The 16,188-nt window shown below is 46.3% G+C and overlaps 2 protein-coding genes across 2 annotated transcripts in view; one reads left to right on the forward strand and one right to left on the reverse strand.

Annotated features, from left to right (window-relative positions):
- Positions 1 to 5,627, forward strand: part of LOC120738308 (dynein heavy chain 5, axonemal-like) — a 59,286-nt gene extending 53,659 nt beyond the window's left edge. Inside the window, exons 96-98 of the mRNA XM_040039496.1 lie at positions 11 to 219; positions 295 to 516; positions 5,015 to 5,627. Coding sequence (XP_039895430.1) covers positions 11 to 219; positions 295 to 516; positions 5,015 to 5,248 — 665 coding nt within the window. The 3' untranslated portion in view covers positions 5,249 to 5,627. The remainder of the gene's footprint in view (positions 1 to 10; positions 220 to 294; positions 517 to 5,014) is intronic.
- A 236-nt stretch (positions 5,628 to 5,863) lies between these two features.
- On the reverse strand, positions 5,864 to 13,044 carry cavin4b (caveolae associated protein 4b). The gene is made up of 2 exons (XM_040039482.1): positions 12,355 to 13,044; positions 5,864 to 8,796 (listed from the first exon to the last, which is right to left on the reverse strand). The coding sequence occupies exons 1-2, from the start codon at positions 12,715 to 12,717 to the stop codon at positions 8,221 to 8,223; spliced, it is 939 nt and encodes a 312-aa protein (XP_039895416.1). The 5' UTR covers positions 12,718 to 13,044; the 3' UTR covers positions 5,864 to 8,220.
- Between the last annotated feature and the right edge of the window lie 3,144 nt (positions 13,045 to 16,188).

Consider the following 16,188-nt stretch of genomic DNA (forward strand, 5'->3'; position numbering starts at 1 on the left):
GCCGTTGCAGGGACCATCATCATGTCTGAAGACCTGCGCGACGCCCTCGACAGCATGTTCGATGCTCGGATCCCGCGCCTGTGGCTGAGGCTCAGCTGGCCGTCGGCCACGCTCGGCTTCTGGTTCAGCGAGCTGCTGGAGAGGAACCAGCAGCTCAGCGCGTGGATCAGCGCCGGCCGGCCCAACCAGTTCTGGCTCACTGGCTTCTTCAACCCGCAGGTTGGTTCGTTGTTCCGGAAATCTGGAGTTTTGGAATTCTTCAGTTTTCTTTCCGAATGTTTTTTGTTTCTTTAGGGTTTCCTGACCACCATGCGCCAGGAGACGACACGCTCCAACCTGTCCAGGGGCTGGGCCTTGGACACGGTCACCCTTAGCAACGATGTCACCAAGATGATGAGGGAGGACGTCTCAGCTCCGCCCCCTGAAGATGTGGGTGGAGTCTATATCTATGGCCTCTTTCTGGATGGAGCGGGATGGGATAGACGTGGCGCCAAACTCGTTGAGGCTCCGCCCAAAGTTTGTCTTTTTAAAATCAGTGTTTTTTTACTTAAATTAAAATAATAAACTGAAGCTTTTTTTTTTTTTTTTTTTTTTTTTTTTTTTTTTTTAAATGACATCAGAAACAGCAGTATGCGACATTACGTGATGGCAGAGCTTCAGTTCATCCTTTGTCATTTTTTTTTTTTTTTTTTTTTAATAAATAGGACAGGGGGAATGAATGAGAGAAAGAGAGGGAGAGAAAGAGAGAAAACCAAAGGGGAGAAGAGACGGTGAGAAGGGGGGGGAAGAGAGAGAAAAAAAAAAAAAAAAAAACTCCTGGGTCACCTGTATGGAGAAAGAAAAAACAAACAAAAAACAAACAAACAGAGGAGACAGCAAACAACAAAGAGCAACATAATAATAAAGAAAACAAAGCACCATCACAATAAACTAGCTAGTCATAGATATCAATAGTTACTAAATAATAAACGATATTGTGCAGCACGCAAGATAGACAGCGCACAATGTGCTTTGAGGCAGCAGCCAAGAAAGCTGTAGTCCGCGTCTGTGAATACCCGTGTGTACACCTGTGTGCATACCTGTGTGGATCAGCATGCTTGCATTCCAAAGGTTTCTCCATGTAACGATCTGCTAGGGAGTGTGGGGAGCCACAGCCCCGTCCTCCAGGGCATGAAGCAGGTATGGAGGAGATCAAGACTCCAGACATCCAGAGGCCCCCAGAACACAAGAGACCAAGGAAGACCAACAGAGGGGCAGCCGCGCCACTGTCCCAGTAAGAGCTGAGGAGAGTCCCAGATGAGGGCTCACTCAGCAGCCGCGGAGCAGAAGCCAGGGGGAGTTGCAGTGACGCGCCCGTGAGCTCCGCCGGCAGCCAGCTGTGCCTGAGTGACCGAGCCCCAGGCCGAGAGGCCGGGGCCACCCCACCTCCGGAGTGGCCCGAGCGAGCCCCAGGCTCCAGGCCCCGATAAGCGGCCGCCAAGGAGTGAGCCGGTGTGTACCCAGACGCCCACCCCCAGACACAAAGAACCACCAACGCACCGACACCTGAGGGAGTCCGCCACTGGCAGGGGAAGTGGTGGTGGGTGGAGATAGGCCTCCAAACCTTGGAGGGCCTGAGATGTCCCCAGAGAGGTGGCGTCTGATACCCAACCTGACATATAGACACAGACATACAGGCACACACAGACACAAACATCCATTCCCACCCTCATGCTCTCATAGGCACTTACTCCACACTCAACCAACATGGAGACAGACATAAAGAGACGCTGTACACACAATCACACTCCCCAAGCGTACTCTACAAACCGGGTCTAGGTACCCTTGCCCCTGGAGGGGGGAATTGCACCCAGACCCAGGTGGTGTTACCCTTTTCCCTGCGGTGGGGAGAGGCAGACCACCCCGACTCCGCAGCAGCAGGGAGGCCCCACACCCCAGACCGCAGTCGGACGGCCAACTCCTCCTCCTAGCCCCCCCGCTCCAGCAGGCCGCAGAGAATGGGGGTGGGAGAAGACTCCAAACCTCCCTCCACCCGCTCATTGTAGTGTTGATGCATATGTGTTCTAAGGTGCAATTAAAACCCAGGAGGGCATGGAGCTACCTGCCAAGGAGCAGCAGGTAGGCGCATAGTCCCTCCTGCTAGCCCTCAATGACTAAGTGTATTTAAAATTGAGAGGTGGGCAACGACGTCAGGGGTGAGGTATACACCCTGATGGTAATTTGGACTCCGTGATTGTGCCCACCCCCAAGATCCTATATGTATGTGTAATGAGAGTGTGAATAATGTGAATGTCTAAGTTGTGGGATAAAATTGAGGCAGAGGCAGCCAGAAGGGGACAGAGGGGGGGGTAGCCTCCTCTGCACCCTGGTGACATACCCCTACTCCAAGGCCCTGCATGTGTGGGTGGTTGTGGAGGAGCGGGAAGAGGGAGGCAGCTGGAGATGGGGAGGGAAGGAAGGGAGGGGCAGGTAACCCCTCCCTGGGGCCAGCTCCCCCGCTGACCCCAGTAGGCACTCCCACCCTCCGCGACCCGCCAGGGAAAGGGGGCCCAGGCCCATCAGACCGGGGCCCAGTGCAGTAGCGCCCCCCGGCTCCACAGAGCCCTGGACAGTCCACCCAACCCCACCACAGAGAAAACTGCACCCACCCCACCATCCATTCATCTTCCAGACTACATGAGACAATAGACGCCCAGGCTGAGATCTTCCTCCACCTCTCCTGTGTCTCCCCCTCCTGCAGAGAGTTCCTGAGGAGAGGAAAGCTCCTGCAAGGTGTGACAATCTCCCCCACCAGTTGAAGAGCCCCCCAGGCGGCTCGACGCACCGGCGGCACCCCGCGCCAGGGATGGGCCCCCATGCACCCCCCCGCCCACCACCCCGGCGACACACAAACCCGGACCCAAGGCCCCGAGGCCCGGCCCGGGCCCCAGCCCAGAGACGGAGCACCCCCAGAACCTCACGCCCATCCCGGACCCACCCAGGGGCAGCCAGGCTACCAGGTCAGTAACCCACGTCCGTCAGCACAGACCCTCCCCTAGCCCCGCTGCACGCAGCCACGAGGAAACAGTCACCCGAGAGCCAAAAGAGCCCCCACCCGGACACGACCGCTACCCCGGGTTGAGCCCCCCAAGGAAGATGCCTCCGGGGAACCCCCCGACGCCCTAAGCCTGTCCCTACCGCCACACCAATCACAACAGTGAAGGCGGGACCAAACTATGACCCCCCACCCCCACTAGGTGATGAAGCTGATCAAAGGAGCCCAGAGCAATTGATCTGATGTGGTGGCAGAGGCTGTATCAAGACTAATGTAATCTAATAGATAATTTCTATATTGGTTAGAATTAAGATTGTTTTTATTTTTCCAGTTCATGAGGACAGTTTTCTTGGCTATGCATAGGGCAGTGAAAACCATATGGGCTATATTCTTTTCTGAAGTAACATTATCTAAGCTGCCTAACAAACACACTAAGGGGGAAGTTGGAATGTTACATTTCAGACACTTTGATAAGTCTTCACATATCTCGCGCCAAAACTTCTGCACTGGTGGACAGAACCAAAGAGCGTGAGTGTAATTGTCTGGTGTATTGCCTTGACAGTGTGAGCAGTTGTTGGAAGATGTAAAGCCCATCTTGAACATCCGATGACCTGTATAGTGCACTCTATGTAGTATTTTGTATTGTATTAATTGCAGACTGGGATTTTTAATCAATTTAAAGGTTTTTAAGCATACCTGAGACCAGAAGTTTTGGTCTAAGCTGACTGATAAATCTGTTTCCCCACTTTGCAATAGGAAGGGATATTGATTCATCTAATTTAGAAAGTGTTCTGTATATTTTAGATAATAATTTGGGGGATTTAAGAGTAAGGAAATATGCCGCACTTGGTGGTGTTTGTAATTCAACTTGACTGAGGTTAAATTTCTTTTTTACTATGGATTTAATTTGTTGATATTCTAAAAATCTTTTCTTGTTGATCCCATATTGTGCAACTAGTCTGTCAAATGGAATAAATTCTGTTCCCTCTAATATATGTTCTAAGTATTTAATTCCTTTACAACTCCATTCTGGGAAATTAATCATATTATTGTTTTGTAATATGTCAGGGTTGTTCCAGATAGGTGTACGTTTACATGGGATTAATGAAGACTCCGTTATTTTTAGAAACTCCCACCATGCTGTCAGAGAGAAGCTGATGTTGATACTTTTAAAGCATTCATGTCTTTTGATGTTTGAGCTAATAAATGGTAGGTCTGAAATCTCTAGATCCTTGCATAGTGCCTGTTCAACATCTAGCCAGGGCTCATCTAAGGTGGTATGTTTTGACCATTCTGAGATGAACTGAAGCCTGTTGGCTAAGAAGTATTGTTGAAAATTAGGCAGATCTAATCCTCCTCTATCCTTGGTTCTTTGTAGCGTTTTTAAGCTGATACGCGGGGGTTTATCTTTCCAAAGGAATTTGGAAATATATGAATCCAGAGATCTGAACCAATCTTGTGATGGTTTGTTAGGGATCATCAAAAATAAGTAATTTATTTTTGGCAAAATCATCATTTTTATAGTGGCGACCCTTCCCATGAGTGATATGGGTAAAGATTTCCATCTAGTCAGATCGCCTTCTACTTTCTTTAGAAGTGGGATGTGGTTTAATTTAGTTAAGTCTGAAAGCTTAGGAGAAACATTAATACCTAAATATTTAATATTTCCGGATTGCAGTGGGGCAGAGGAAGAATTATGGAAGGAGCAGTTAATGGGGAGAACTGTAGATTTTGGCCAGTTAATATAAACTGAAGCTTTAAAAAACTTCAGCGTTCAAAAGTCCAACATTTTACTGTTTCTGTATTTTTTTGTAAATTAACATAAAAACATTTTAAGAGTTTTTAAAAGATTAATCTAATGAAAAATTATGAATTATTAATTGATTTAGAAACTAAATCTAAACTAAAATTTAGGAACTAAATGAAATCAAAGTATTTTTGTTTTTGCTCAGTAATAATAAGTTTGTCTCTGCCCCTCAGGTCCTCTTCACCCCCCTCCCTGTGGTCCACGTCTTCGCCGTCAGCTCAGCCAACATGGCCGACAGTAAGCGTCCCCCTGGCGGCGGGGGGGCGGTCAGCCTGTACTCGTGTCCCGTCTACAAGAAGCCTCGACGCACCGACCTGAACTTCATCTTCTCCCTGCAGCTGAGGAGCCTGCAGCCGCCCGAGCGCTGGACACTGCGAGGCGCCGCGCTGCTCTGCGACTGCAAGTGATCCAAACGTTGTTGTTCCACAGACACGGACAGACACTCACCGTGGGGCTCTGCTGCGTCTCACTCAGACCTCCCCACAGTTTCAGTTTGAGCTTTTTTATTCTGATGTTCTGATAGTTTCCATTTTTCTTCAGCACCAAACATGTTTGTAGGTTTTCAGTCTGTTAAATTTATGAAAATCAAAATGTTTCCACCTCTTCTCTCTGCAAGTCTCTAATAATAATAATAATAATAATAATAATAATAATAGTAACATTAATGATCATGTATGTGACCTCACACAGTAAAGCTGATGTGAGGATCATCTCAGTTTTGGTGATTGTACGAACTTAATGCATAAAATAATAATTTGTTTTAATTAAAAAAATTTCCATCTGTCATTTCCTGAGTGTTTCAAAATAAAAGTCCTTTCTTTCATGTTTTGAATGTGATGCTGCTCCTGTGATGCCTTCAAATCTGTTTCAGTTTGCAGTTTTTTACAGTTCAGACCTAAAGTGACTCAAACATTTACTTAAAAGAGGTTTTTGTTCGTCTGGGTTTTCCTGCTCAGCAGCGCTAAACAGGCAAAACGCACAAACAGAAAGAAACAGGAAAATATGTGTTTCTGTGAACAACGCAGCAGCAAAATGAAAGACCAGGATTCATTTTTTAATGATTGACAAAAACATTAAATGATCATGTTTATTTTCACATAAATGTTCCATCGGTCCTTCTTTTAGAAGAAGTTTAGAAATTAAAAATACTAATAACACAGCAGGAAAAAGCCGACAGCACGAGTCCTGAAAGGCTTAAAGAGAAAATAAACGCACAAAGAATGAAACAAAAAGCCACAAAACCTCAAAACAAGAGTGAATTAAATCTGACCGACACACAAAGATGCTAAAAGCCCCAAACATGAACCTGTGAGGTCATTAATGCCTGTGCGTGTGTGTGTGTACTTGTTTACATGTCTTTGTGGGGACCAAAATGCCCGTCCCCACAAGTTTGAAGACATTTTTGGGACTCAGGATGTGGTTTTAGTGTCAGGGACAGTCGGGTCAGGGTTAGGCATTCAGTCTTAATGGTTAGAGTAAAAGGCTGAGGAGAGCATGATGTCAAATAGATGTCCCCACAAGGATATGAAAACACAACCGTGTGTGTGTGTTACTGTGAATTTGTGAGACAAGTGAAGATTTCAGAATCAGTGAGAAATGTTTCACTTCCTGTTGGTGAAGAAGAGCAGACTCCTCTTCAGCCACAGAAATGAAGAAGCTTTTATTTTGACGAGCTCAGCCACGAGCAGAGGCGACCCTGCAGAGGTGAAGGTCACAGTCAGAATCAGCGCCCGAGAAGCGCACGAGGACGGCCTCATTGGTCACGGCTGAGTTCACTATGTGATGGTAACAAGCTGATTATTACAGAACAGGAAACACATGTCTGCTCATCAAACACCAGCTGCTGCTGCTTTCATCAGTCTGCCAACAAAACCTCACAAGAAAGAAGGCAGCTTAAATGCGTTTGTCTTCATCTGTAGTTACGTTTCATTGGCTGGAAACGTGCTAACTGGAATCATTCATGAGTCCAGATGAACAAAAACAAGTGTTTACTGCTCCACGCTCCACGAATCTGAGTCAAAATCACTCGGACGCGCCCACGTAGGCATTCCACTAAAACCATGTGACCACCTTTAAACCTGTCGTGAGTAATTTTAGACTTTTCACTTTATTTTGAAAGAACAGATTTGCAGGAAGTGCGGCTGCTGCAGAAACTCTTCGCTTTTCACTGGCTTTAATCTTGAAGGTTTCTCCAGATGTGGAACATTCATGCTAAACATTCAACATCTGACGAGCGTCTCCGTGTAAAACACTGACAAACTCAAACTTTATACGGTAACTGACAGATTTATTCCTCCATTTTCAGGCTTTTCACAATGAACTTGGATTAGTTTGATGCTTTTATTTACGTTGGTGAATAAAACCAGCCAAGAGGCTGATTCCTGCAGAGGAGGAGGCAGAGTGGAGGAATCTGCAGGTCTCTAACACACAACCAGAGCTTCAATCATAACGAGCACATAATAAAACCACGATCCCCCCGATCGACTCTTTCAGCCTGTTTCCTCTGAACAGGATCTAACAAACCCCAGCTTCTGCTGGGACACTGGTCATCATGGGAGGAAAAAGATGGCTGCCGTGTTGCTGTTTCCTGTCTTACACCAGCGTTATACTTCCTGTATCTGTTTTTAATCAGAGGATGAACTTAAAGCTTTCAGTCTGCTCTACAACCCACCACCTATCCACACGTCTTCTAAGTGACTGGAAATCAGTAAAACTTCTACCAGACTTTAGTAAATGTTGCATTAAGATGAGCAGACAGATTTTAATCTCAGCATCGCAGATTTTTCAGGACACTGGAAGAGTTCCTGCTGTGGATTTAGATGTTAGTGTTGTGTGGATGATCCCATTCTGTGATCTTTGTGTTACTAACACTGATGCTTTTACACTTTAGGACCCTCGAGACCTCTGCTGCTCAGCCGTTCTGATCGCTGCCTCCACTTTAACCAGAGGCTGTAACCTCTGATCATTTCACCTGCACCGACAGCAAAACTCTTCTCCAGAACCAAACGTGCCATAAACCCATCACAGCTTCATCATCAGCTCAGTCTCAGCAACATGCAGACGACCGAGCAGCAGAAACTCTGCAGGGAACGTCTGAAGTCTGTTCTTCAGTTTTCCCAGCTTACTGTTTATTGAACACGAGACCGAAAAATAACTTCACTCGGGATTTGATGGTAAATGTCCGGAAGCACACTTGCTCTCAGGAGCCGGGTTTGATGTTCAGTCTGATTGGATCTGTTCTCTGCTCGCTTCCTTCAAGTGTTCAACACAAAATAATCTTTATTTTATTTTTTAATGAATCATTTATTCTCGTACAGCTACTCAAAAACCTTCCTCTCAGTGTGTCTCAGAAGTCCAAAGAAAGGGCCCAGATCTGGTTTTAGGACAGCTGCTTCATGTCGTACATCGGCACCTCAGATCCCTCCGCTCTGCCCTCGTCTTCAGCCGGCCTGGCGGCGTGAGGGCTGGTCTTGCGGCCCTTGGGAGGAGGAACGGGCAGAGCTCCTTCCGTGACGCCCTCGGCTCCCTCCTGGCCCTCTGCCACTGTCCTCTCCTTCTTCAGGTTGAGCTTGGCTGGGACACTCTTGGTGATGGTGTCCTTCAGCTTCTCTCCCGACTGCTTCAGCCTTTCGCCGGACTGGCGGATCTTCTCGCGCCTCTCGGCCGTCACGATGCGCTCGCCGAGTTTGTTCACCTTGGTGCCCAGGTTCTCGCGGGTCTTGCTCATGTTCTCCTTGGAGAAGGTGGCTTTGAAGCTCTCGATGCGCGTCAGCCCCGTCTTCTTTATGCGGCTGGCTGCCGAGGAGTCGGCCTCCTCCACCACCATGTACTCCTCGTCCGACTCTGGAGGGAGCTCGAACTTGTCGGGCTCCACCTCGGCACTGGCCCGGGCCCCGCTGCTGCTGGGCTCCTCTGGCTCGTTTCCCGGGGCGACGGATTTCACCTCCTGGTCACCCTGAGAAACAGAGAGAGAGAGTGAGAGAGAGAGCAAAGAACAAGCTTGAAAACAAACCGATTCAATGGTCCATGTTTTTTGGTGGACAAAGTTCAGCAGTGATGTCAGATGTAATTGTGTCTTTGTATGAAGTGTGTCATGCAGACTTGTGCTGGGCCGTGATCCTGCATCCAGAAATAACCTGCAGCACCTGTTTCTGCAGCTCAGCGCGCGCCTGCAGGAAGCTAATATCTGCTAGCAGCGCAGAGCAACACGGGATCGCTTTCAGCTCCAGGCTGCGTCACGCCGTGCATCTGTCTGTAACTCTGAGATCAGGTTACGCAGAAAAGCAGAGAGTGAAGCTACAGCTCCACAGTCCCACTCATTCATACTGGGAGCTGCCCAGTAAGCCTGCAGTCTGACCCCACATAGCAAACACCAGCAGCAGGTGTGCTGCTTAAACCAGCCTCCAGTTCAATCAACTCAATGAAAACAGTCCAGATGAGACTGTTTATAATGTTGATCTGTAGTGATGTAGATGTGCTGTGAGCATCATGTGCAGCAGTTTGGACACCAGAGCGGAAAAGAGCCGATCAGGAAATCCGAGCCGCCATCCTGTCGTCTCAGGAAGCTGAAGTTCATACTTTGACGATGGGATCCATAAACGTTGGGCTCAAGTTACTTTGAAATGTCGCGTTCACTGAATGCAGATCACATGGAAATGAATCTAATGAGCAACATGATCCATGAAACATGGAATCCAGTCTGATTACTTATGGAGGGTTTAAAAACAAACATCAAAGCTGAACTGATGTTACAAAATGTTCAGATTCTGAAAACTCTTTTTATATTCAGCTTTTACATTTGGTCGACTTTAATCAGTTACACGAACACTGTTATTGCCGTCACACTGTTTATTCCTCATCAGTCTGTTTGATGTTGTAAAAAATGTTTTTCACGACATTTTTTAATGTTTCTGTTCCCAAACTGCTCAGACATCTTTGACTTATTTGTCTGAATAATGTGAATAATCCTGCAGTTAAACCCAAATGAACCTGTTACTTAACTTGTAGTTAGCATGCTAACAGAAGCATCACAGATGTGACACCTGATATGTTTGAGCTGACATTTCCACAGCTCTGATGAACACAGCACACTCAGAGCTGAGCTTCACAGCAGGAAGCAGCTAATGAACGGTAGAAAATCAGCCTCTAAATCGCTCTGATCATCCTGCTGTCATCGGGTTCATCTGTGCACAAACAGACTGTGAGGCTGTTTGATGCTGAACACACAGCAGTGACCGTGTGCAGCTTTCTGAGGTCATCTTTCCTGAGCTGAGACCAGGACTGAAACCCGAGCTGGATGGACTCGTCCAACAGCAAACAGTTTAACCATTTGACTCATTCTTTGTGGTTAAAAAAAGGAAACTCGGGGACCTCTCTGCTCTGCCAGACTGCAGGAGCAAGGGCCAAATATGGAGGGTCAAAGGCTATGAGCCCATCTGACCTCCTGACATGGGTTGTGTGCTGAGTCCCCACAGCTTTTGCTTCCACTGGGAGGATTTCCTCCATCAGTCTAACTGGGAGCAGGCAGCAGCTAATGAAATGGTTCATAGCCAGAGAGAGAATGAGGGAGGGCAGACAACTATATTAGGAGATGGAGGAGCTGCAGACTCAGAATAACCTGGTTTGTCAGCAGTCAGCTGGCTCAGTCACTTACAGTACAGCAGCTCTGTGAGCTCAACACGCTTCATTTTCTTCTTACTGCTGTGGAAAAGAAGCAGCTGGGAGGCGTTTCCTAAAGAGGCCTTGGTGGATGTGACTGCCTGCTGTGTAAAAGTCACAGCTCTACATGAGAGGGAACTCCACAGTCACAGTGTCGTTTATTTAGTCAGAGTGTGATCGTCACTCATTAAGTCTCTGAGAGCTTCAGGATGAGCACAACCACCAAACATCAGCGTTCGTCTAAGAACCGAGAACGTAGCATCACAGGATCTAAAAACTCGAGTTAATGTGAAAATTCACAAAACGTAAACAAACATGGAAGTCTTTCCTATTTCTGCTTCCATCCCACACAGCGTGATGTTTGCATTTCTGTGTGGCCTCACTGACGGGACTGCAACCTGACGCAGTAACAGAACCACGCCCTGCAGTCACCGCACTAGCTTACATGCTAACTTGAATGCTGAATTCACTGCGTCACTTAAAGTGAATGTTTTAATGTTTAACAAGTGCTTAAATCAGCTGATTCTTCACACAGTGAACTAAAAGCAATGCTCTTTGATGAATTAGGTTTCATTGTGTAACGAAGCATCAGTGTCTCTTTATTGCATAAAATTCACAAATGTGTGTTTGCATCTTTGAGCGTTGCTGGTTTAACAGCTCGTCTTTGTGTAAAAGTTTTGCCCAACTCAGTTATAAAAAGATAAATAATAATCTTTTTATAACTGTTAATAATAATAATGATAATCTGAAATCAATAATACGTGAGCTGCACACAAGTCTGAAATCAGTCCTCTTTTACTTTAATTTTCTAAAGTACATGACTCGCTGTGAGCTTCAGGTCTGTGCGGTAACCTTTCAGCACACTGAAGCTTATCCAGGGCTAAAATAACCGCGTCACTGTCATGCTGCCAGCTGCTAACTGTGAAGGCCAAAGAAGTAAAATGAATCCCGGTGTGCTTGTTGCTATTTCAAACCTCAGAGGTTGAGACTGAGACTTTCATCGGCTGGTGTGAATCTTAAAAGAACTCAGATGTGAATCAACAGTGACATAAAAACAAAACGAGGTGGCCACAAACATGCTCTCAAAGAACACAACAGTCATGTTAAACTCCAGTAAAGATCACAACTGCAGCTCACTTTGAGTTTAACATCAGTGACCACCGCCCATCAACAGTTTGTGTACTTCATAAAAACATCCTGTGACTTTTCTTGGAATTAAAGACCTGGAGGTGAGCGAATGCCTATTTTAGACATAAACCAGCTGGATCCACCTTTACAGTCGTCTTTCGTCAAACACCAGCTGGCCTTATTAACTTCTACAGTCCAAAAGTTCAGTTTGTCCCCTGATGAAACCGGCTGCCAGGATTACTGTGGACTAAAAAAGATAATGATGTAGAGGCTCAAACCCCACAGAACCCCAAAGTGAGCCAATCCATTACTCTGGCTTCTTAATAAAGACATAAAAGAAAGTCCTCTTTCTAAGATTTAGGATTCTTTGTCCTGACAAAACAATGCTAACTGCACTGGTGCTGTATGGTAGGAGCATTTCACCAGGCCACCTTTAGACACAGAACAGTGACAGAGGCTAATCCAGTCCCCCGGGCTGGTAGCTCCAAATTATATCTTTATTATTGGAATTGGTTTTGCTGGTGTTGACTGTTGACAACTGCTGATTTTGTTTGGGTTTGTCATTTGAGATCTACTGAATCAACCATCCACTGATCTTCAAACAAGAAGAACTACGTCAGTAATCCCTTGGTTGGATGTCCAGAAGGACTGTTTCCAACATTCCTTGATCCATGAAGCATATTAAGAACAAGAACTTTCTGATACAGAGAACGCGTGAGAGTCTTACCTGATAAATGACCACCCTGAACTTGTTCTTGGCGAGGAGGTCACCCTGAGTGGCCTCCACCTTCTTGACCCTGATGTTCTGGTTCTCCACACGCACCCTGACATCCTTGATGTGCCGGCTGACCTTACGTGTTTTCTCCAGCAGCCGGTCGACGGTAGAGCTGGTGTTGGCGTGCTCATTGGTCAGTTTGACAACGTCGGCCTGGATGGTTTTGACCGTGCTCTCCAGCTCAAGCTGACGCTCCTCCATGCGCTGCTGTGTGACCTGGACGCTGTCCATGAGGCCCGCCACGCGTTCCAGCAATGCCATGATGCTACCCGCATCATCTCCGCCACCAGTCGTCATCCCCGGTTTATCGGTCATTCTTGCTGCTTGGTTTGCTGGTAATATTCTCGTTGCTTGGTCGATCGACTGTTTGTGTCCAGTGATCCAGAGATAAAAGGAACAAAGTAATGAGGAAGAGGAGGATGACTTGGACAGGCAAACTCCAGTAAAATGTACTCCAGTTAAGAGTGAAATTTGAAAGATGTGAAGAACAAGGATATGAATTTGAGGATGACTGTCGAAACACTGGGAATATCCAAAGGAAGACCTCAGAAAGGAAAATTAAAGAAAGCAGGAGGACAGGAGGACCAGATCACCCCTCTACGACTGGAGGGTGACCCTGAAACTGTTCAGATCAACTCATAGACTCCACCCTACTGGGAGAGAAAGGGAGGGGGGGGGGGGGTGATCGGAGTCAAGAGGAGGGACGGAGGGAGGCTAAAAAGAGATGAGCTAAAATGCAGTGGGAGCGTTAAAGCGGACGGTGGACCGGAGCTAAAATCCTCTTTAGTCAGTATCATAGCTGCAGTTTAAATGCACCCAGACTGTGAGACGTTACAGAGCAGTGAGGATCACGTTGATCTGACTTGGTAAGTCACGTTGAGGCCCTGAGGAACACCGAACTAGCCAAAACTTTCCATCAATCAGAGGATTTTTAAGTGGAAATGGATATTACGGGAATGCATGTGTTAATGAGCGAAAGAGATAAAGAGTGACATGAATCCCAGCTTCTCTCTGTGTTCTCGGCTGCTAAAAATACAGCGAGGGTAAAGTGACTCCCTGTGCTTCTTTGGGACATGAGCATATTAAAAGGAATGGAAACCCCCTCCCATCTATTTCTCCACATCCATCTATCCCCCATCACCTTTTCACTTGTTCTGTCTTAATCCCTCCCTCCAGGTTTAGACGTTTTTGGCACCCCAGGCCTCCAAATGAGCATTCATGATGCTAACACTCGCCTTCACTGCCATCTTTGTTCTTGACTTGAGCCGGGTAGTCCAAGTTTGGATAAGGAAGTGGAGCAAGAGATGGGAGGTGCAAGCAGTCAACATCACGTTGTGATAGGCTGAGTTAACTTTCAGTCAAAGTGAACACATTTTAAAATCATGTCAAGCTCTGCTATCTCACATGCTAATTTTCAAACGCCAGATTTTAGTAGGAGCATGAAGAAGTGTTCAGTGGGAACGCAGAGGCACGATCGAACTGTGACAGGAGGCAGAAACACTTAGTATTGTTGTTTGCTCGTAGACTTAAATTACACCTTTCTTGAAAGAAAAAAAAAGTATTGTTGTTTTATAACACTTAATACTTCTTGATAGGTTCAGTTATACTCGTCTGGGTGCCAGGGTTTCTGCTTTACTGTATTAAACTCTTACAAAGCTAAAGTTTGAACCAGCCCAACAGAACCACAGATATATTCTTTTTCATTCATATTATAATCTGATGTCACCCACTGAGTTGTAGCTGGCACCTACAGTTAGCACATAGCATGTAGCCTTTGCCAGTTAGCTAATTTATCACAATGTTTGCAAAACCACCACCTGTGCTTAATGGTCCAGCTTGCCCACTAAACCCATAAGTTAGCAGTAACATACTGGTCTTCCTAGAAGTTCAGCTTGAGTCTTCCAGGTACAAACATATACTTGGTTGACAGTCTGACAACTGCGGCTAATTGCTGCGATGATAGTGAATAAAAAGACGATCCTAGAGAGGTCGAGCGGGGAATTCTTGATAAAATGACAAAGGGAAGAAGGAAGAGGAAACACTTATGGGCATGTTTGGACATTTACTTTAGGAAAAATGGGAAATAAATGCAGTGATTTATTGCAAACATGCAAGCATACATGGAAAAATAGTATCTAAGGCAAAAACAGAGTTTGTAGTAATTCTACCTTGATGCTTAAAAGTCAGTATTCTTTATGAACACCTTTATTCTTCAGCTCAGTCTGAACTCTGTCATCTCTGTAAGTTACCACTTCAGTCATGCGGCGTCCGGCTCCGGGGAGGCCGATCCATGACTGACAGAGTTCCTCTGTCTGTTTCTATCCAGATGTGCTTTCACTGCACTGGCCGTGTGTTTGGCTCAGTATCATGCTGAAACACGAAGCTGCTGATAATCAGATGTCTCCAGATGTTCCCGAATGGTGGCTCAGATTCTGATGTAACTTTTCTGAGTTTATAATTCATCAGTTTATCAAAGATCTCCAACACCTCTGACTGACCTGCAGCTGAAGGCCTCGCACTTCTTCTTCTGTACAGTTTTCTCAGAGTAGGATACACTGCACGCCATATGCCAAGTTTCCAGCCAACAGCTCTTTGGGAGTCACCTTGTTGGTGCAAAAATACTATTTTATGCCCATTTAAAAATGAAAAACAAAACAAATGTTTTGTTTGTGACCTGCTTTTGAGCTTAAAGATACAAAACTCGGCTCTTTGGTTAGTCATCTGTTATGTTAGGACACAACACTGGTTCATTTCTTGAATTAGGAGTCTTCTTCTGCCTGAAAGATTCATAGGTCAGATGTAGTGGTTCAACAAACCCCAAAAGCCCTTCCTCTGAAAACGGTGGAGTTTAAAGAAATTAGGCGTGGTTCACGACTTCTGCACAGAAGCACACATGGTGGTAGTAACTTGTAAAGCTGTAAAGGCTAATGCAGGTTTAACAGAAACATGCTGCCATCAAGACGACATCTGTTTCATGGCATTTTGTTGTGTAAGGTTCAGCAGGATGAAGTAAAACCACTCATAATCATTGGTGGTCTGAGCTTTCTGATTTTCTCTTAACATCTGTGAACATACAAAGATCGGAAACATAATCCAGCTCCTGCTTTTGAACCCTTTCCAATCGTAGCCCGACCTCACCAAAAAAGAAAGAAGAGCGTTCAAAGCTCTGACATGCAACCCATCATTACTCTAACCTTCCAGAAGAAAACAGAGAATGAGGGAGGTGGGCCAGAATCAGGTGAAGACAGAAGGGGACTCCCCGCTGTCTGAAAGCTCTCCACCAGCTGCTGCCTATAATTATCCTGCCATCACTGCTATATTTAACCGCACCTCCCTGCAGAAGACACGAAGGCTTCATCAGCCACCGGGCGCGCTTGGTTTTCACCTCTCAAAGGTGTCAAAATTTAATGTGAAGTAAAAACACTTGAGATGAGATAGGAAGGAGTTTGAAACCTGCCACCGGCCCAGCTCGAGGTTCAGGCTGGAGCAGATGTGCAGCTTGGAACCTCTGAAAATCGTTAGGTAGAAGGACCGGAAAAATGGTGAGAAACTGGCCAATGTTCAAAGACCCTGGAAGGCCTTCGGAAACCTGAAGAACTGTTGTTCTGTCCGGCTCCTTCTTAGCACGGGTCATAAATAAGCTGAAGCCCTGACGAGAGGCTGGGAAACCATTCATACAGCAGGAAGCGCTGTGTTCTGGAGCCTCGCTGGTCAGGCTACACGATAATCGATGGGTCCAACATGGCGGACTTTCAGCTCACTGAGGTGCTCCACCTGAAGCGTCAC

This window comes from Simochromis diagramma, unplaced genomic scaffold, assembly GCF_900408965.1.
Source record: "Simochromis diagramma unplaced genomic scaffold, fSimDia1.1 OVJJ01000567.1, whole genome shotgun sequence".
NCBI classification, from domain to species: domain Eukaryota; kingdom Metazoa; phylum Chordata; class Actinopteri; order Cichliformes; family Cichlidae; genus Simochromis; species Simochromis diagramma.